The sequence below is a fragment of the Ictalurus punctatus genome, chromosome 4, assembly GCF_001660625.3.
Source record: "Ictalurus punctatus breed USDA103 chromosome 4, Coco_2.0, whole genome shotgun sequence".
Taxonomy (NCBI): Eukaryota; Metazoa; Chordata; class Actinopteri; order Siluriformes; family Ictaluridae; genus Ictalurus; species Ictalurus punctatus.
The window spans coordinates 15,390,916-15,412,521 of NC_071284.1; the positions used below are offsets into that span (position 1 = coordinate 15,390,916).

The following is a 21,606-nucleotide window of genomic DNA, read 5'->3' on the forward strand; positions in this document are numbered from 1 at the left end:
AGGTGTGCCCTGTTAAATGAACTATTTACACAATTGATAGCAATGAATGTCTACTCTTGGCTTAAACCCTGGGTTTTGTTTGTGTAGACTGCATTTGTTGTTAAAAAGGATAAATTAACATGAAGACCAGGAAGCTGTCTATGGGAGAAAAGCAAGCCGCTTTGAAGCTGAGAAAAGAGGGAAAATAAGTCAGAGCTAATGCACAAGCATTGAGATTAGCCAATAAAACAATTTGGAATGTCCTGAAAAAGAAAGAAACCACTGGTGTACTAACAACCAGACATCAAACAGGTCAGCCAAGGAAAACAGCAGTTGATGACAAACATTGTGATAACTGTGAAGAAAAAGCCAAAAACAACAGTCAGTGATTTCACTAACAACCTCCACAGGGCAGGGGTGAAGGTATCACAATCCACCATTCAAAGAAGGCTTATCCAGTACGTTTATATGGACAACAATAATCCAATATTAACCCGATTAAGACAATACTCTGATTAAGAAACTAGCATGTAAACAACAATTTTTAATTACCTTAATCCGACTAAAATCATACTCGAAGTAAACACAAATCGAATTAAGATATGTGGAGTACTCCTGTTTTAGTCGCATTATTGACATGTGTTACAGACATGTACACACCTTAATCACACTATTAACACTGTGTCTGAGATTTCACTGCATTTTGCGACAGGACACATACACACACGGCAGTGCTCAACCGTTTGATGGCAAACAAGAGAGCACGGCTGTGTCCGAAACCGCGTACTTACCTGCTATATAGTAGTATATACAAATACATGTATCTTAGCTACTATATAGTCGGTAAGTACGCGGTTTGGGACGCAGCCCACGGCTTCAAGCAGCCGTCTATTTGCACGTAAAGCATGACTAGTAATCAACTGCACTTGAAGCTTTCATAAAATTAAAAATGAAACACCCAAAACTGTATACGGTACCATAACGGAGATGAACTGTATGTTGATACGTGAAATTCTGGAGGGACGTCAGACGGCATGGTGTGGGGACGTAATGATGTGTGCCGTTAATTGATCTATGATCTATAACATGTAAAACAGCAACATGAAAGGAATATTCTAAAAGCGATTCATGTAAACACCTTAATCACAATATTGTCTTATTCAGAATAAGGTCAATAATTAGATTATTGCTGTCTGTGTAAACGTAGTCATAGAGAACAGAAATATAGAGTGTACCACAAGATGCAAACCACTCATCAGCAGTAAGTATCAGAAGGCCAAATTGAAATTCGCAAAAAAAAAACAGAGAAAAGTTCTGGAACAAAAATTAACCTCTACCGAAGTGATGGAAAGGCAAAAGTGTAGAGAAAGAAAGGATCTGCTCATGATTCAAAACATACAAGCTCATCATTCAAGCACAGTGGAAATAGTGTCATGGCTTGGGCTTGCATGGCTGGTTCTGGAACAGGCTCACTAATCTTTATTGATGATGTAACTCAAAAATATAAATGATGGTAGCAGCAGAATGAGTTCAGAAGCCTTCCAAAACAATCTGTCTGCCAATTTACAAAGAAATGCATCCAATCTAATTGGGAGGTACTTCATCATGTAGCAATGACCCAAAACACACTTCCAAAAACAACAATGGACTTTATTAAGGGAAAAAAGTGGAAGGTTTTAGACTGTCAAAGTCAATCATCAGACCTTAACCCAACTGAGCAGCATTTTACTTCCTGAAGAGGAGACTGAACAAACAACAACTGAAAGAAGGTGTGGTATAACCCTGGAAAAGTTCATAAAATAAGAATGCAGCAGTTTGGTGATGTCAGTGGGTCACCGGCTTATTGAAAGCAATGGATATGCAACCAAATATTAAGTGTCATTTATTTAAATTTCCTTTAAGACTATCAGTTCCAATACTTTTGCTCATCCACAAATTGTGTGGTCTGCCACTAAAAGTGATATAAGCTGAAATTCTGATCTATCGTCTCATATCCATGAATAGCTAGCAAGATAAGTTAACCAGTTAACATTAGTGAATAGCCAGCATCATATATTAAAATAACACTAGACTTGAATATATATATATATTATATATATATATGTGTGTGTGTGTGTGTGTGTGTGTGTGTGTGTGTGTGTGTGTGTAATTCAAATATAGAATTGCAATGCATGTGTAACGGACCGGGATCAATAATTCCGCTTATATCACAGTTACCACACCTCAAGACCTTTGACATATGTCAGGTTTTGTCCTTAAAACACTCTTGTGTGTGGAACTAATTTATGACACATACCATCTCAAGCCTGTTGCTAATTCCAAAACATAATTTTATAGCTAGTAATGGAAGCTTGAGCCATTGATATGCAGGTATGAGAGAGAGAGAGAGAGAGAGAGAGAGAGAGAGAGTGTGTTCATGTGATTTTTTTTGTGTTTTTTTGTTTCATACTGCTAATATAAAAATGGAACAGATAAATATCAATATAGCAATCACACATGCTCTCACACTCTCCCTTTCTTCTCTCTCTCTCTCTCTCTCTCTCTCTCTCTCCCCCCAATAACTTCATCAATGGCCCAAACCTCCACTTCACCTCATGGCCACATTACCACCTCGGGTGTGCATTATTGTTCTAATAATTCAGTGGCCCGTTGCCAATTATATCTTACTTATTTTGTTAAATGTATGGGCTGTGGTGGACAGTAGGCTAACTTTAAAGTTATTTCAGTTAACTTGGCGAAGAGATATGGAACTGTAATGCGGTGAAGACCTGACTGGAACTACTTTAGCTGTGCATTTATTGAAAAATAATTGCACTCCTCAAAACACCTGTCAGCCAAACAGAATTGAGAATTCATCAGCACTGTGGTGTATATATATTGCCTAGAGACTTAAAGTGTTTTGTTCCCAAAGAATGAGTATGTAATGAGCCAGGCAAGGCAGTATTTACCGGTAAGAAATTCAATGGCCCTTTAAGTGGTGCTTTCTTTTTTATCCAAGTATTTATGTGGTTATCTGTTGTACCTACATCCACATTGGCAGAGCTGGACTCTATACTTTGCTGGTGGTTTCTCAGGAGCAGCTGTAGTTCCTCAAAGCTCATGTCCACATTTTCAACAGCTTCAGAAGGTTCTGGCCTAACACACACACACACACACACACACACACACACACAATATTAAATCATACTTATGAATACAATATAATTCAAATCAAACGTATCAATCTATTACACACTAACTTGTCTATGGTTCTCTTGGCCCTCCTCTCTCCAGGACCTGACCCTCGGCCCTCTAGGACGGACTGTACCATGGCCAAGGGGAGAACCGGGGGTTCCGTACACACACCACAAGACATGTCCTCACTCCATCTGTGCACACCTGGACTCACTGGCTCTTCTTTAATAATCATTGGACACCTTTCCCTATATGAATAGGCCATATTGCAAAGTATAAGAACATACTATTTATTTAATACAACATGTGAACATAGGATGTCAAATACTATAATATGTGAAGTATTATCCATAGGTTAGCCACATAAAATTAACATTTCTTAAATAATGTTTATATTAAATTTATACATACTTGAATTCCTTTTCATAAGATTTTTTTTTTATTCAAAACGTGCAAATATGTATACCGTGCTTCCTCCATTTGAATAGCCATTGCACTAGGCTGTGACATGTCAGTAACATCAGCGATGATCGGTCCTACTGTCATTGTGTTGCTAGTGGAACAGGAGGCAGCCTCTGTGGATGGCTGACAGTAAGAGTAAAGGAATGAGATGAGAGCTTTGTAAGAGAAACAAAGCCACTTGCTGACTTATAATATGTGACAAATTATTTTATTCTGTCATCATAGGGTGACAGGATTTTGCAGTACTTACTAAGTCTAAATTATACTTTAAAATACTACAGTTATAGTGATCTAATATTGTAGTGATCTATAATATCTACCAGATTTTTTTGTTTGTAACTGTTTGTTGGCCAGACATAGATCCATGTCACCACAGCCACTATTGGAACCATTAGGAAAATTAACATTAACAATGACCAAATTAGAAAAAAAAAATGAAATAACATTTAATGAGTGATATTTCAAGCAGAAACGTATGCGGACACTCTTTAATATTATTTGAAGAGAATATATTTTTCAAACAAATAGTCCAAATATTTTTGCAAAAGACTTCTTTGCTACCCTCTGCCTGTAATGTCTAAAATAGCGAAGTACACTTGGAGAGGCTATTGGATATTCCTCCATGTCTCAAGCTTTTATTCCTCGGTTTGTACATGTGGACTCCGAGGCCATTGCAAAAGAAGGACACATTGTAGGCATTGTATTACTGTTAGGGCATCTTTTCTGCAACCCTTCCAAAAAGCTTGTTGCTTAGAAACTTTACAACCCAAAATTACACTGTGGATTCTTTTAAACTGTCTTCCTTGCAATGAAATTATTATTATTTTGTATTATGGTCCTTATTCTGCCGCAATGATATTGTAATTATTTATTTACTTTTTAAACATTCGTCATATTTTTAGACTTTATCATGTTTGCTGACTGACATTGACATTACACATCAGTAAACCATTTGAATATTCTCTACTGCTCATACTTGTATCCTATATTACCGATTGAATGTAGAAGGCCTCTTGTATGGACTCCATGGAGTGGCTGTGACTGAGTTTGGAGGTAGGAGGAGTGGTGGCGCCATCATCTAACATCAGGGGCCTGAGTAATAGGAGGGAAGTCATGAACAACACACAACATTCAAACCTGCGATTCACTTAATGCTATTATAGGCTGTAAAATATAGTCAGAGATTTTTCTTCCTTGGCATGTTCAGGATAAAGTGTTTCTTAAATGTTAGTTTTAGGTCAGCTTGAATTTACTTGCATGTGCTGAAAAAAAGTTGTATTATTGTGCAGTGTATTACTAGACCTTGTCCTCTCTCTCACCTGATTCATTTTCACAGGTCTCCCTAGCTGACAGTGCACTTCTTCATAGAGGGTAGAGGGTCATGCGCTGTGGTTCAGTGGGTTGGTGTGTGTGTGTGTGAGCACGCATGTGTGTGCGCATGTGTGTGTGCCATAGAGCTCAGCAGATTCAGCATTCAGCTCCATTCAGGGTAGCCGAACCAATGAATTGTATCACCTGACCAAATCCAGCTGAGTTGGCCATTCGCACAGCTGTGTTTATTTGGCCCGTATATGTTGATTTGCATTTCTTTTTTTGTTGCCTTTTTTGTGAATATGTGTGGGTGTGATAATCCAAGCACAGCTGCATCATCCTAGCGTGGGTAGGTATCAGTCTGAAGTCAGTATGTGTACTCACAATTTTCTCTTCATTCCGACCGTGCTGGGGGGGCTCGCCTGCATCTGGCTGAACAGGAACTGAATCAGCTAATAACAAAGCCAGAGAGTGATTCAGCATTACTAAACTGTTTCAAACACCAAACTGTCTACATATATACTGTTTTTTTTTTTTTGTTTTTTTTTTTACCTTGTTCATAACTTTCTGCTGCTGTGTGTGGTTTTGTCTCAGTGACACCACCTCCCTCCACAATACTTCGTTCTGCCTACACAAATAGAAAGATATCCTGTTAAAGCTTAAATGAATTCAGTTTCATCACAGCTTTAGCACAGTCTATTGTCACTGTTGACACACAAGCCCATTGATCTACCTGAGGGTCCAGTACATGAGCAAGGCACATGACCTTCACTGTAACCCACTAAAAGGTCAGGAGAGTTCTATTCAAACAGCATGCACAAAGCCACAGGCTCAATGAATAGAGACCAAATGTAGGTGAAGAATGAGAGTGAATGTAGGTAAAGGGTCAAATCCTTTTAGGGTGAGAATGCGTTCTGTTTGTTATTATAGAGGGGAGCACAAACACTAACTCATTTAAACTGTAGAAACCTTCATACCCATATAATCTTTCATAGGCTAAATTAGTTACTACTAAATTGATCACATTTGTTAAAAACTGTCACATCAGATAAAGAATGAATGTCCAGAGACAGCTATCCAAAAAAAAAAGCATCCGTTCATTCATTAATTTTTCTTTCACTTTTCCTGCTGGGGGGGTCGCAGCACCAACAAGCTGAGAAGGTGAGCGCAAACTTCTCTATCCCTGTCCACACACTCCAGCTCCTCCTAGGCGATCCACAGAGTGTCCACTATCTAACTGAAAGATATAATCTCTCCAGTGGCTCCTCGGTCTTCCCCAAGGGCTCAGTCCATTGGAATATCCCGGGATTGCCGAGCTCCTCACCCTATCACAGAGAGTAATCACAGAAAACCTGCAAAGGAACCTAATTTCTGTTGCCTGTATTTGTGACCTTATTCTTTCAGTCACTACCCATATCTCATGACCATAGGTGAGGACAGGGCTGTAGATTGACCAATGAGAGCTTTGACTGAGCTCCTGCTTCACCACTACAGACCGCAAATAATAGCAAATTCTAATCAAGTACAAAATATGTGTCAAAAAGTTGGGCTCTCACTGTTTCATATCTTGCATCTGGCACTCCATGTTCTCTTGTTGGCTGCGAAGCACCTGTACTTCATACAAGAGCTTGCTTAAGTCCTCCTGCCTGAATTTAGTTTCCTCACTTTTTACTATAGACACCTGATAGAGAACACATACAAAAAGAAACAGTTTGGTGAATCAGCATGTCATGCGTGCCAATAAAACCATTGTGACTATGTGTAACACTAAATTGTGTATGTGTATATTCATGCATTAGTCATACCTTGCGCTTGATATGTTCTAGAAGATGCTCATGGCCTTGGAGGAAGTACAGGTGCTGAAACTCTGTATCATCTCTCTCCGGCTTCACAAGCCCACTCTGTTCAATATTCACCACCTTCCTGAAGCCATCTGAAACAATATGATATGATAGATACATACACATGTGGCTGTGCATGATACATACATGTTATTATTAGTTTAATTATAGGTTTGAGTAACATCTATGCTACAGCTTGTGTAAAAAAAAAAAAAAAAAAGCTACTATAGAGAGAAAAGTTACTAGGTTATAGTAAAGTTTTATTGTAACCACACTGAGGTGATGCTATGAAGAATGCTAATGCTGAAAGAATGCTCCTCATTTGTAAGGCGCTTTGGATAAAAAGCGTCTGCTAAATTAATAAATGTAAATGTAAATGTATTTATTACAGCCCAATTAGTGATACAATACTTATATCAGGAGCTGCTGTTTAAAATTCATAACAGGAAATATATAGAAAGATTCCCACATTTTATAAAATAGGAAGGATGTACAGTCAAGTCCATAAGTAATACAACAAGGACAATTTTCTCTGTCCTCAGTGGATTTGAAATGAAGTAATCAAGATTTGATTGAAGTGTAGACTTTTCCTTTAATTCAAGGGGTTTAACAAAAATATTGTATTAACCGTTTAGGAATTATAGTCATTTTTTACAGAATCCTGCTATATTTACAGGTTCAAACGAAATTGGACAATTGACTAATAAGCAGTTTCATGGCCAGGTGTGGCCTGTTTCCTCATTATTTCATTACAAATTAAGGAGATAAAAGGTCTGAAGTTGATTTCAAGTGTTGAATTTGCATTTGGTAGCTGTTCATGGGAATTCCTAATATGCGGTCCATGGCGGTGTTGATACAAGTGAAGGAGGCCAGCATTAGGCTGAAAAAAAACAGAACAGACCTATCAGAGAGATAGCAGAACTTTAGGAGTGGCCAAATCAACCATTTGGACATTCTTAAAAAGAAAGAATGCAATGGCGCGCTCAAAAAAACACCAAAAGGCCTGGAAAACCACGGAAGTCAACTAAAGTGAATGATTTGTTGCTCAGGGAGGTAGGCATATCATTGTCAAAGTCTACAATCAAGAGACACCTTCATTAATGTAAATACAAACAGTTTACCTCAACATTCAAACCACTGGTAACACTCAAGAACAGAAAGGCCAGATTAGATTTTTAAAAAACTCTTTTAAAAAAAAGTCCTTACTAATTCTAATGCAAGATTAACTTTTACCAGAATGATGGGAAGAGAAGAGTTTGGGGAAGGAAATAAAAAGCTAATGATCCAAATCATACCACATTATTTGTCAAACATGGTAGAGCAGTATTATGGCATGGGCATGTATATCTGCCAGTGGAACTGGGTGACTGGTGCTTATTAATGTTGTGACTGCTGATAGAAGTAACAGAATGATTTCTGAAGTGTATAAAGCTATACTTTCTGCTCAGATTCAGCCAAATGCTGCAAAACTGATAGGATGGTGCTTCACAGTACAGATGGATAATGACTGCGAAAGCCACCCAATAGCTTCTAAAGGCAAATAAATTAAATGTTCTTAAATGTCAGATGACCTCAACACAATTGAGCATGTTTTCACTTACTGAAGACAAAACTGAAGTCAGAAAGACAGACAAACAAGTAACAACTGAAGGCATTGATGCATTAAAGGCCTGGCAAAGCATCTCAAGGAAGAAAACTCAGCATTTAGTCATGTCTATGGATACAAGAATTCAGGCAGTCACTGACTACAAAGGATTTGCAAAAATAATCCTAATATAAATGATCATGTTAGTTTGTCCAGTTACTTTTGAGCCTGTGAAAATGGAGGGCCTCTGAAAAAATGGCTGTAATTCCTAAGCAGTTAATGCAATATTTTTTGTTAAACCCATTGCATTAAAGCTGAAAGTCTACACTTAAATCTCATCTTGATTGCTTGATTTCAAATCCACTGTGGTGGTGTACAGAGGCAAAATGACAAAAAATTGACTCACTGTCCGAATACTTGACTGTACAGTTTTCAGTTGTTATAATTATTGTTTTAACATTGCATCAGGGTTATAATTATAGCTAAATGCAACCCGACCTGTCAAGTGACAAATAGCTTGATTTCTGCTATGCTGTGTAAAAGTACATACACATGTTGAGTTGGCGCACAAAGCTGGCCATGTTGTTGTGTTTGAAGTATTTGGGCAGAACCTCTTTGGCAAACCTGCCTTGGTCAAACACATGGAAGCTGGTACCAGTCTAGACACAAAAATCCAAGAAAAAAAGTCTGTGTATTAATGGAATATCAAATATTCTAGTTACATTTATGTAGGCAAATGCCATGTTATTTTTCTATCATATATCTATGAACAAACCTAGTCTTGATATGTCATATCTCCTAGGTAAACTTAACCATGGATGAAATAGATTTATACAAACAGTTGCAATCAAAATTATTCAACCCCCATTGTAAATCAGGTTTATTGTCAAAATTTACAGACTTTCAGCTGTTTGCAATGAACATATCAAACAAAAACAATTGTAATAATTCAGCACAACAAATGCTTCAAGTGGTTTCCCCAAATTCAACTGAAAATGCAACTTATAATGATTTCTCATGTTGCAATGGGGGTTGAATAATTTTGATTGCAACTGCATATATAAATATATATTGGGACAGTATGGAAAATTCTAATAAAAACAAAGAGGAGTGATTTGTAAATGTACTTTGACTTTTATTTAAACAAAAAACCTATGAAGACAAGGTATTTGATGTTTTACCTAATCAACTGCATTGTTTTAGTTGGGACAGGGGCAATTTAGGACTAATAGCGATGTGACAAGTTAAAATAAGAAGGTGATGTGAAACAGGTAAGGCAATCGTCTAATCGTAGTACATAAGGAGCCTCCAAATAAGGCCTAGTGCTTCAAGAGCAAGGATGGGTCGAGGTTCGCCAGTCTGCCAACAGATGCATCAGCGAATAATCCAACACTTTGAGAACAACATTCCCCAAAGACAAATCGGTAGGATTTTGGGCATTTCACCTTCTACAGTGCACAAAATAATTAAAATATTCAAGGAATCCGGTCAAATCTCGGCAAGGCCGAAAACTACTTCTAAATGCGTATGATCTCTCAGACGTCACTGTCTTAAAATCCGTCATGAGCCTGTAATGGATATCCTGATATGGGCTCGGGAATACTTTGTTAATCCTTTGTCATGCAACACCATACACCGCTGCATCCACAGATGCAAGTTAAGGCTTTACTATGCAAAGCAGAAGTCATACATCAACACTGTCCAGATGCGTTGCTGACTTCTCTGGGCTTGGTCTTATCTGGGATGGACAATTGCACAGTGGAATTGTGTTTTGTGGTCAGACAGAGTCAGCATTTCAAATAGTTTTTGGACAAAACAGCTGTCGTGTTCTCCAGGCCAAAGAGGAAAAGGATCACCCAAGCTGTTATCAGCGTTGGGTCCAAAAGCCAACGTCTGTCATGGTATGGGGGTGTGTCAGTGCCCATGGCATGGGTAACTGGCACATCTGTGAGGGCACCATTAATGCAGAAAGATATGTACACATTTTGGAGCAACATATGCTGAAAATCCAGAGCAGAACAAGGCCAAACCACATTCTGCGCATGATTGCGTAAGCAGAGAGGGCGGGTGTTAGCATGACCTGCCTGCAGTCCTGACCTGTCTCTGATTGACAATGTGTGGTGCATTATGAAGTGCAAAATAAGGCAACGTTGGCCCTTACAGTTGCACAGCTGAAGAAATGCATAATGGAGGAATGGGAGAAATTCCACTTGTTAAACTTAACCAACTTGTGACTTCAGTGACTAAACGCTTAATAAGTGTTATTAAAAGAAAAAGTAATATTACAGAGTGGTAAACAGTCGACTGTCCCAACTTTTTTGAAGTGTGTTGCAGTCATCAGATTTGAAATGAGTGTATATTTTCAAAAATAAATTAAATTCACAAAGTAAAACATCAAATAATGTGTTTTCAATATCATACAGGGTGAACTGAATTTTCAGATGACTCTTCTTGTTTTTTTTGCATTTTTCCATACTGTCCCAGCTTTCACTTTTTGGAATTGGGGTTGTATATGTGTGTGTATATATATATATATATATATATATATATATATATATATATATATATATATATATATATATATATATATATATATATATATAAGTTGAATAATTACATAAAGTGGCAAACAGATTTACAGAATTCACAGGATTATTTATGTTCAAATGAATTATGTATAAAGTATATAAAAACTCAAATATTTCCAAAAGGAATGAACAGGTCTTTGATTATGCTTGTTAATGATCCTGGAAATTATTAGACTAAAAGCATATTTAAAATATGAGCAAAGGACGCAGTGAAAAAAGAGGAATGTATTAGGAATAAAAAGTGAACCATAAAAAAAAAACCCAATACTTTTCCAGTTTGCTAAAGAGTCTCAACCATGTTCCCTTTCTCCCTGGTTTCATTATCAGCCCAAATAATGAAAGGTGACCTTCAGGTCAGCAAGTAATAACCCAATACTCTCTTCTTTTCTTTAAGAGTGTCCTTTCTCTTAAATCATTATACATACACTCACATCTACCACTGGTCAACCATTTAAGTATTTCATCCACACCTTGGTTAATATTAATTCCATATTAATTTGCATTTAGCCTCTTTTAATGTTTGGTGTTAATATCTATCTTTTTGGTGCATGTCAGTATGAGACAAGATGGCATTATTACCTGAAAATGTGTCATCTCTTAGATGCTCAGGTTTGTATTGCTGACTGCTTATTTATTATAGAAGATCTACACACACTCTTTTATTGACCACTTTTGAATATTCCTGTAAAAATGTATATTATTCATAGTACATCACTCAACATCCTCATAAAAATCTATGTATATTTAAAGCAATGTAAAGTAATATTTTTTCAAGGTCATGGGTTTCAACTTTGTTTCCAAGGCAGAAATCTTGATAAAATTAAAAGTCCCACAGAAATATAAAAATTCAGATGACATAAACATAGAACCTCAGAGTATTTCCTCAATTTAGAAGCATAAAATAAACAAATTCATTACTAAACCTATGTCAACCACTTTATTAACATTTATAATGATATTGTTCTGCATATTACATATTTGATGACACATTAAATCTATATTTAATGTGACAAGATTTTATACACACACACATCCATCCATCTTCTACCGCTTACTCCTTCTTCAGGACCAGCGTACCCAGAGGAAACCCCCGCATGATGGGGATAACATGCAAACTTCACACACACGGCCCCGGCAGGAATCAAACCACAGACCCTGGAGGTGTGAGGCGAATGTGCTAACCACTAAGCCACCATCAAACATGTTCTTTGTTATAAAAGTAAAATAACTTTGTTTTCAGGGCGCGTTGTATACGTAAATTGTGAAAACTCTTCCCTTAGCAAATAATTTTTGCTGCTGATAATTTAATGCACATACTTTTTCTGCCACTGTGTTATTATTAAAAGTTGTAAGCAGACACTTATCATAACTCAACAGTGATATTGGAATGTATGATGTATGTAGTTTCTCTTAAATCATCACATGTAAAACCAATATCTAGATCCAACCAATGCCTATACCAGGTGTTCATTCTCTAAATAAGAAGCTGAACTACAAAATGTGTTATAATTCACAAAGATTTAGCTTTGCTAATTAAATTTATTCTTTGTTCAATAGGAACCATAAGGTCTGACTCACAGTGCTCCAACAGATAAGATGGTTGGTCTCTGGGTCTTCCACCAGCGTCCACAGCTTAGTGAGGAACGCCGGCACATTGTTGGCATAGCCTCCATCCACACCTATGGAACCTGGTGACTCCTGCATATCTGCGCTCAGCCCTGGGCTTGGGGTTCTGTACTTGAGCAGTGCGTATATAAATGTTCATTTGCTTCCCAAGACTCCTCAGTCCATCTCTTCTCTCTGCCCTCCTGAGCTCCTGATACTGTTCCTCTCTCTTTCTCTGTATCTCTTGCTTGCTCCCTCTCTCTAGCTCAGTCATCTGGCCATATCAGGCTCGTGTCATTCATGCAAGCTTGTGTCAGCATAAAGAGAGGATGCAGCCTCATCACCGCTACTCCAACAAAAGAGGCCATAGGAACAATGCATGGTCGTACAAAGCCTAGAATAATACTGCACTGTTACACCAAACACAATGCTCCAACAAAACCCATGCATGAGAGGGTTGTGTGAATTATATGTGTGTTTGAATTGCATTACCATCTATTCAGGCCTATTGTTTAGAAATATGATTGCAGATATTTTAATTTTTATAATGTCTTAAAAAATGGAATATAGGTCTACCCATAACACTAGAATAAATGACTTTACAAAATGTAAAATCTATATACATAAAAAGTGAATATTTAAATATACATAAAATACACTAATGTACAAACCTCCAATATGCCAAAATTATATATAGTATAATTATATAGTACATCTAGTACTATATACAGTGTTGTCTTAAATTATATATATATATATATATATATATATATATATATATATATATATATATATATATATTTGTTTCTGGTTTTTTTTTTTTTTTTTTTTTTGGGGGGGGGGGGGGGGGTTTACATTAATTAAATGGAAAATGTATTGGAATAAAGTTCAGGTGTCCTAATATTCATATGGTTTGTGCAGATTTTTAAGGTGCAATTTTTGAAAAATGTACTTGTACTCTATCCTTACAGAAGGACTGCTGATTCACTGCAAAAATTATATGTTAGTATGTAGAAATAGCTAGAATATAGAGCCCAATATAAGCCCAATATTTCAAAACTTAATACAAGATAACTATTCAAAATATCTTCACTTGCTAAGATACCACTTTGCTCTGTTTTCTTCAATTTTGGCCTCATTTGACGAGGCACAATCATCACAAGAGCATTTCACATCACAACCAGCAGAGGGAGCCGTCCTCAAGGCCGTCCATCAAACAGTGTTCATGCAAAAATTAAGTACAGCTTACTCAGTGAGTTTACAGGAAAGTGAATCTATCAGGTAACTATTTCTGTACATATTCCCTACTCCTCTGCTGAACTGGGGTCTCCACTTATTTGCTTGATTATTAAGTACACCTAACTTGTACCTAGCTTTAGTGTACATTTTCTCAGGTAAACTCACCATGTACTTGCACATTGTAGGTATACAAATACTCAGTCCATAGAACAATATTGACCAAATTAAACCCTCAGTAACGGACTGAAAGCTTTTTAGGGCAAAAGGAAAAACCATTTGACCAATGATGTGCTGAGGTACAACTAGTAAAGGCTGTGCATTATTTCCTCAAAGTGATTTTTACCTACTTTCATTTGTTTTTTGTGCAATAACGAACCCATTTCACCTCAACTTCCCAAACAATAGAATATTTGATAGCTTTGGATTTATTACAAACAATCTATTCAGTACTATATATGCTAACAAGTGTTTAGATGAAGTGAGCTAAAGCCTGACAGCATAGTTACCATTATACCATGATATGAGTGTTACATTTACATTTGAAAAAGAACATGGAACAGAATCAGACATTTCACTTTAAGTACAGTTGAGGCCAAAAGTTGACATATTCCTAGACTATTCCTAGACACAATTTAGGTATCTACTTTACTTCCATAAGAGGTCATTTCAAAATAATAGCTAAGAGACAGAATTTTTAAAAAAATATATTTTTTATTTACTTCATCAGACTTTCAGCGGATAAAAATTTTACATACACTTTGTTAGTATTTGGCGGCAGTGGCTCTTAATTGCTTTAACTTGAATCAAACACTTGTGGAAGTATCCACAAACTTCTCACAATGCTTTGCTGGAATTATTTTTTTTTTAACCAACAGAAGTGGTGTAACTCAGTCACACAGACTGTGGGCCTCCTTTCTCAGTATTGCTTCACTATTTCTAGATAATCTTCCTTCCTAATGATGACATCTATTTTCTGAAGTGCATCAGTCCCTTTCCCAGCAACACCCCCACACCGCCCCACAACATGATGCTGCCACCCCTATGCTTCACAGTTGGGATGGTGTTCTTCAGATTAAAAAACTCATGCTTTTTCCTCCATATATAATACTGATCACTATGGCCAAACAGTTAAATTTTTGTCTCATCTGACAAGTGAACACTCCTCACAGTGACTGGTGATCACCTGCAAACTTCAGTCTGGATTTTTATGCTGGTCTTTCTCAATGGTGGATGTACATACATTGGTACCTGATGCTTCCAACTCCTTCACCAGTTCCTTTTTTGTTTTCTTGAGGTTCAATTAAACCTTTCTGAGCAAAATTTGTACATTCCTGGGTTTTACTTTGTGCCCCTTTCCTGATCAATGTAGTGTCTGTCTGATCCCCAGATGTTTATATTTGCATACAATTGTTTGTACAGTTGTTTATAGTACCTTCATTTTTTGGGGGGAAATTGTTCCAAAGGAGGAACCAGACTTATGGCGCTCCACTTTTTTTTTCTTCTGAGGTCTTGTCTTTAAATGCACAGGTGCATTCCCAATTAACTCCTAATTATGAAAACTGGCCTATTAAAATTTCTAAAAGGTATTACATCAATTTCTGGAATTGTCCAGCCTATTTAAAGAAAAAGATAACTTAGTGTATGCAAACTTTTAAACATCGGATTTCTGATATGGTGAATTAAAGCTGAAATAAGTCTGTGTCAAATCAGTTATTTTAAAATTAACTCTGATGGCCTAATTTATTTGCTAAAAGAAATGTATGGTCAAATGAAATGTATGATGTTACATGAAAGAAGAATTAGATGATATATCTTTAGCCTATGTGTATGTAAACTTTTGGCCTCAACTGTAAAATTGATTTTTAATAAAACAGTGACACCAAATTTAAAATAACCTTCTATAGTATAGTCATGGCATTTCAAATGGAAGGAGCAACACAGCCCAAGTTCACTCAGCCTCCAGAAATACATTATTACAAATTATTATTAAAATGCATTGCAGAAGTGCTTTATACCCTTAGACTAGTACAAATAGGCGACTATTATAGGTGACTTGTTATAGCTGACTTGGTTTAAAAACAAAAACACATAGTATGAATCAATTATTAATTTAGAAAAACAACAACAACATAGTATGACTTGAGCCATGCTTGTGGCATGAAACTAACAAGGTACAGATAAGGGTGTGCCCAATTGTGTCTTCAATTAGGTAGGGGCTCGTGCATTTTGTGTGTGGCGAGCACTGTTTTAAATATGATGCAGGTAGTCATAGAAAGGCAGAGGAGGAAACTTAATAATGAGGTGATTTAATAGTACTTGGGATAACTGAAAACACAGCCTGACAGCCTGCATTCTTTCAGGGGAAGACCTGCATGAGCACGTTGCATTGCTCCGATTTTAAAATGAAGCACCTGGGAAGACTTCATAGATAGACATAGACAGATGCTCCAGAATTTTTAAAGCAGGAAACTACTTGACCAAGTCAGATTAACACCATTAACAGAGAATGATAGTTAATTGCTCGGAATGACACAAATGGCTTGTGCATTAGATGGTGTGATTAGAGAGTCCTCCAGAGACATAAGATCTTGATGTGGGAACAAATCTGCAGGAATATACTGCATCTTAGCCTTGCTGACATTCAAGTGTATGAGTATCTGAGAGAGGGAAGGAGAAGATGAATCTGATGTGAGCTTCCATCCAAGCGGGTCATAAACCACCAACATACGTGACCAGTTGAAAAATTGAAAGAAATTCCAGATATGATGTGGAAGAAGGTGATTGAAATAGTCTGTGAAGGGTTACAAAGCTATTTCAAAGGCTCTGGGACTCCAAAGGACCACAGTGAGAGCCTTTATTTCCAATTGGAAAAACTCAGCACATTAGTGAACCTTCCCAGAAGTGGCAGACCTTCCAAAATTCAAGTCAACATCAAAGGACCTTCAGGCCTCACTTGCATCAATAAAGGTACTCCGGTTTCCTCCCCCAGACCAAAGGCATAAATGGTAGGCTGATTGGCATGTCCAAAGTGTCCATAGTGTATGAATGGGTGTGTGTATGTGATTGTGCCCTGCGATGGATTGGCACCCCGTCCAGGGTGTACCCTGCCTTGTGGCCCATGCTCCCTGGGATAGGCTCCAGGTTAGGACCAACCCTATAGGATAAGCAGTAAAGATAATGCTTGGATGGTTGGATGAATTTTGCCAAACACACACACAGATTGATCCTCAATCTTTTGGGAGAATGTTCTTTGGATAGATGAGTCAAGTGGATGAGTGGAACTGTTTGGAAGACAGGGGTCCCATTACATCTGGCGTAAACCAAACACAGATTTCCACAAAAAGAACATCATACATACGGCTAAGCATGGTGGTGGAGGTGTGATGGTTTGCTGCTTCAGGGCCTGGGCAATTAGCAATAATTGAGGGAAACAAGAATTCTGCTCTCTACCAGAAAATCCTAAAGGAGAATGTCCGGTTTTCAGTTCATAAATTGAAACTCAAGCACAACTGGATTATGTAGCAAGACAATGATCCAAAGCACAGGAGTAAGTCCACCTATGTATGGCTCAAAAAAGCAAAACTAAAGTTTTGGAGTGGCCTAGTCAAAGTCCTGACTTGAACCAATTGAGATGCTGTGGCAGGACCTTAAATGGGCAGTTCATGCCCTAAAACTCTCCAGTGGGGCTGAACTAAAGCAGTTCTGAAAAGAAGAGTGGGCCAAAATTCCACCACAGTGCTGTGAAAGACTGATCGGAAGCGTTTGGTTGCAGTTATTGCAGCTAAAGGTGGCACAACCAGATTTTACGTTTAAGGGGCCAGTTAGTTTTTCCACATGGGTGATAGGTGTTGGATAACTTTTTTTTAAATCAATAAAAAGTTGTTGTTGTTTTTTTTTAACTGTATTGTGTGTTTACTCAGGTTGCCTTTGATTTATGTTATATTTTGTTGGAAGAAAACTATTATATTTTTAAACTATTATTATTAAAACTATTTAGTATGAGATGTACACAAAAACAGAAGAAATCAAGACGGGGCAAATACTTGTACTGTACTGTACGACACTGTAGCAGCATGAAGCTTATTATTAAATAGCCCGTATCTCTCGATTTAGGATCCTTGTTGACAGCATCATTTTAAAGTGGAAGGAAAGTGATGCTTGCAACTAGTTGCTAATGTCCAATGTGTCTTTTTTTTTTAACTTCACCTGAATAGATAGAACAATTGGATCTTAAAAGCAGTCAGTATATCACCAGAGGTTATGGAGATAAACAGTATGTACAAAGTAAATGTAAAAATTTGCTATTAAATGTTGGCCACAGCTAAACCGGAAAATATAGTATAGTGCCTTGGAACTAAACAGGTCCAGTCAGCTGGACATATGGCTCAACAATGTCAGTCCTAAATCATGCTGCTCCACAGACCATTCAAGCCACTGTCTATCAGCATTAGTGGCACTACAGCACAGAGCACATAATCCTAGTTGATTAATTTAGGCAATATTCAACAGTTATAGTTTGCCGTAATCACCGTAATTAGTTTTGAGAGAGGAATAAATGGAACTATTAAAATCTTTTGAGATGCACGTGTATGTATATACAACACCGATTTCAAACATTTAATCATACACCTTCAGATCAAAAGATTTTTAAGATCATGACAAACATTTCAGTCAAGTGGCTCCAAACTTTTGACCGGTATTGTGTATATGTGTTATATATATATATATATATATATATATATATATATATATATCAGTCCGAATTAGCTCAGTGTGGATTGTAATCTGCAGCACTGACTACTGACGATCTCTTTGAGGTACAGTGGGGGAAAAAAGTATTTGATCCCCTGCTGATTTTGTACTTTTGCCCACTGACAAAGAAATGATCAGTCTATAATTTTAATGGTAGATTTATTTGAACAGTGAGAGACAGAATAACAACAAAAAAATCCAGAAAAACGCACGTCAAAAATGTTATAAATTGATTTGCATTTTAATGAGGGAAATAAGTATTTGACCCCTCTGCAAAACATGACTTAGTACTTGGTTTAAAAACCCTTGTTGGCAATCACAGAGGTCAGACGTTTCTTGTAGTTGGCCACCAGGTTTGCACACATCTCAGGAGGGATTTTGTCCCACTCCTCTTTGCAGATCTTCTCCAAATCATTAAGGTTTCGAGGCTGACGTTTGGCAACTCGAACCTTCAGCTCTCTCCACAGATTTTCTATGGGATTTAGGTCTGGAGACTGCCTAGGTCACTCCAGGACCTTAATGTGCTTCTTCTTGAGCCACTCCTTTGTTGACTTGGCCGTGCGTTTTGGGTCATTGTCATGCTGGAATACCCATCCACGACCCATTTTCAATGCCCTGTCTGAGGGAAGGAGGTTTTCACCCAAGATTTGACGGTACATGGCCCCGTCCATCGTCCCTTTGATACGGTGAAGTTGTCCTGTCCCCTTAGCAGAAAAAAACCCCCAAAGCATAATGTTTCCACCTCCATGTTTGACGGTGGGGATGGTGTTCCAGGGGTCATAGGCAGCATTCCTCCTCCTCCAAACACGGCGAGTTGAGTTGATGCCAAAGAGCTCCATTTTGGTCTCATCTGACCTCAACACTTTCACCCAGTTATCCGCTGAATCATTCAGATGTTCACTGGCAAACTTCAGACGGGCATGTATATGTGCTTTCTTGAGCAGCGGACCTTGCGCGCGCTGCAGGATTTCAGTCCTTCACGGCGTAGTGTGTTACCAATTGTTTTCTTGGTGACTATGGTCCCAGCTGCCTTGAGATCATTGACAAGATCCTCCCGTGTAGTTCTGGGCTGATTCCTCACTGTTCTCATGATCAATGCAACTCCACGAGGTGAGATCTTACATGGAGCCCCAGGCCGAGGGAGATTGACAGTTCTTTTGTGCTTCTTCCATTTGCGAATAATCGCACCAACTGTTGTCCCCTTCTCACCAAGCTGCTTGGCAATGGTCTTGTAGCCCATTCCAGACTTGTGTAGGTCTACAGTCTTGTCCCTGACATCCTTGGAGAGCTCTTTGGTCTTGGCCATGGTGGAGAGTTTGGAATCTGATTGATTGATTGCTTCTGTGGACAGGTGTCTTTTAGACAGGTAACAAACTGATATTAGGAGCACTCCCTTTAAGAGTGTGCTCCTAATCTCAGCTCGTTACCTGTATAAAAGACACCTGGGAGCCAGAAATCTTTCTGATTGAGAGGGGGTCAAATACTTTTTTCCCTCATTAAAATGCAAATTAATTTATAAAATTTTTGACATGCATTTTTCTGGATTTTTTTGTTGTTATTCTGTCTCTCACTATTCAAATAAACCTACCATTAAAATTATAGACTGATCATTTCTTTGTCAGTGGGCAAACGTACAAAATCAGCAGGGGATCAAATACTTTTTTCCCCCACTGTATATATATATGAACTAATGTGAATGTGTCCTTCCCTATAGACTATTTTCCACTCAAAAGAACTGAGTTCAAGCACCCAGCCTGCATAACCAGTTCTGTCATATCCAATGGGGATTTTTGCAGGCCTAATAAAGGTTTGTGGTCAGTGGCAATTACTGACTATTATCATTACTGGTTGCTACTATAGATGGAATAGTTGATCGTGAAGAGAAATCTCCACCTGATGGCACAGTGTTGTCTGTCATAAGTTGACCACTTTCTGCCTTTGTGATTAGCATATACAATCACAGGTTCATGACTTCCACTTTTCGGAGACAGTACAGCTCCATAGCAAGAAACGTCAGTATAGAGACAGAATGTTAGTGAAAAATCAGGTAATGCAACAACTGGGGGATATAAGAGGGATTGCTTTAGGTAAATTAATGAATCCTGACACTGTCAAGTCCACTGGAATGCCACATTCTTTTCAGTGAGTTCATGGAGAGGGGCAGCATGATGTGCATGGAGTTCTTAATGAATTTAATGAAGTAAAAACAAAGTCCTAGGAATGCTCTGACTTCTGTGGTGTTGACCAATATATTCACACTCATTACAGGGATCTGACTGAATTCCATCTTCAGAAACAACATAACATATAGGAATTAGACAAGATCTTTGCCTAGACAACTCTTTTCAGGATTTAGCTTGAAATTGAGAGAAAACATCTTTTAGAAGCCACAAATGATCATTAAAGGATCATGAAAACATTATCCACATAATCTGGGCATGTTTTCAATGGAAAGCCAGTTTTGTTAGAGGTATCAAGAAGGGCATGGTATTTTTCAGGAAACTCCATCCCTGTGACTGAATGGTGGCCTCCTCTGACAACATGAAAGTCATGTTGGTGTGCTCCCATTTGGCGCAACAGAAAAGTGTTCACCCTATTTCTGGGAGATCACAAGTTCAAATTGTGACAGTGCCACAGCCATCCATGGCCTGGAGCCAAAGGAGGAAAACTTGTCATGCTCTATGGATGGGAGGGGTGATATTCTCTCTCCTATTTCAATCACAGGGACTAGTAATTGTAGACATTTGTGAAATTATGTATGTGGAAGAGGATAGATAATGTTTTCCTGAGTGTGTTAAAGCTGTTATGCAACATGAACAGTAACTTGAAAGGATGCAGTTATCTGGCTTCATGTGTCTCTGAGGAAACACATTTTTATAGCTGTCATTTGATAGGGGATAGCTGTCTGGCGAGTGAGAATTGGCAGGTGACCAAATTGGTGTGAAAATGGTGGTAGGGGTATTTTTCCATTAACTGAGCAAGCAAGCACAAAAGAGTAATTTAGCAGATACTTCAAATGATTCCAACATAAGCATGAAAGATAGCTAATACTGTGCTGTCAGTCTGTGAA

At 37.9% G+C, this 21,606-nt stretch overlaps 1 protein-coding gene across 1 annotated transcript in view; it reads right to left on the reverse strand.

The window, feature by feature from the left end:
• hsf4 (heat shock transcription factor 4) overlaps window positions 1-13,076 on the reverse strand; it is a 27,157-nt gene extending 14,081 nt beyond the window's left edge. Inside the window, exons 1-10 of the mRNA XM_047155100.2 lie at window positions 12,519-13,076; window positions 8,903-9,011; window positions 6,732-6,859; window positions 6,483-6,607; window positions 5,479-5,554; window positions 5,311-5,378; window positions 4,608-4,707; window positions 3,620-3,738; window positions 3,219-3,401; window positions 3,006-3,114 (exon numbers count right to left, since the gene is read on the reverse strand). Of these exons, the coding sequence (XP_047011056.1) occupies window positions 3,006-3,114; window positions 3,219-3,401; window positions 3,620-3,738; window positions 4,608-4,707; window positions 5,311-5,378; window positions 5,479-5,554; window positions 6,483-6,607; window positions 6,732-6,859; window positions 8,903-9,011; window positions 12,519-12,644 (1,143 nt within the window). The 5' untranslated portion in view covers window positions 12,645-13,076. The remainder of the gene's footprint in view (window positions 1-3,005; window positions 3,115-3,218; window positions 3,402-3,619; window positions 3,739-4,607; window positions 4,708-5,310; window positions 5,379-5,478; window positions 5,555-6,482; window positions 6,608-6,731; window positions 6,860-8,902; window positions 9,012-12,518) is intronic.
• Between the last annotated feature and the right edge of the window lie 8,530 nt (window positions 13,077-21,606).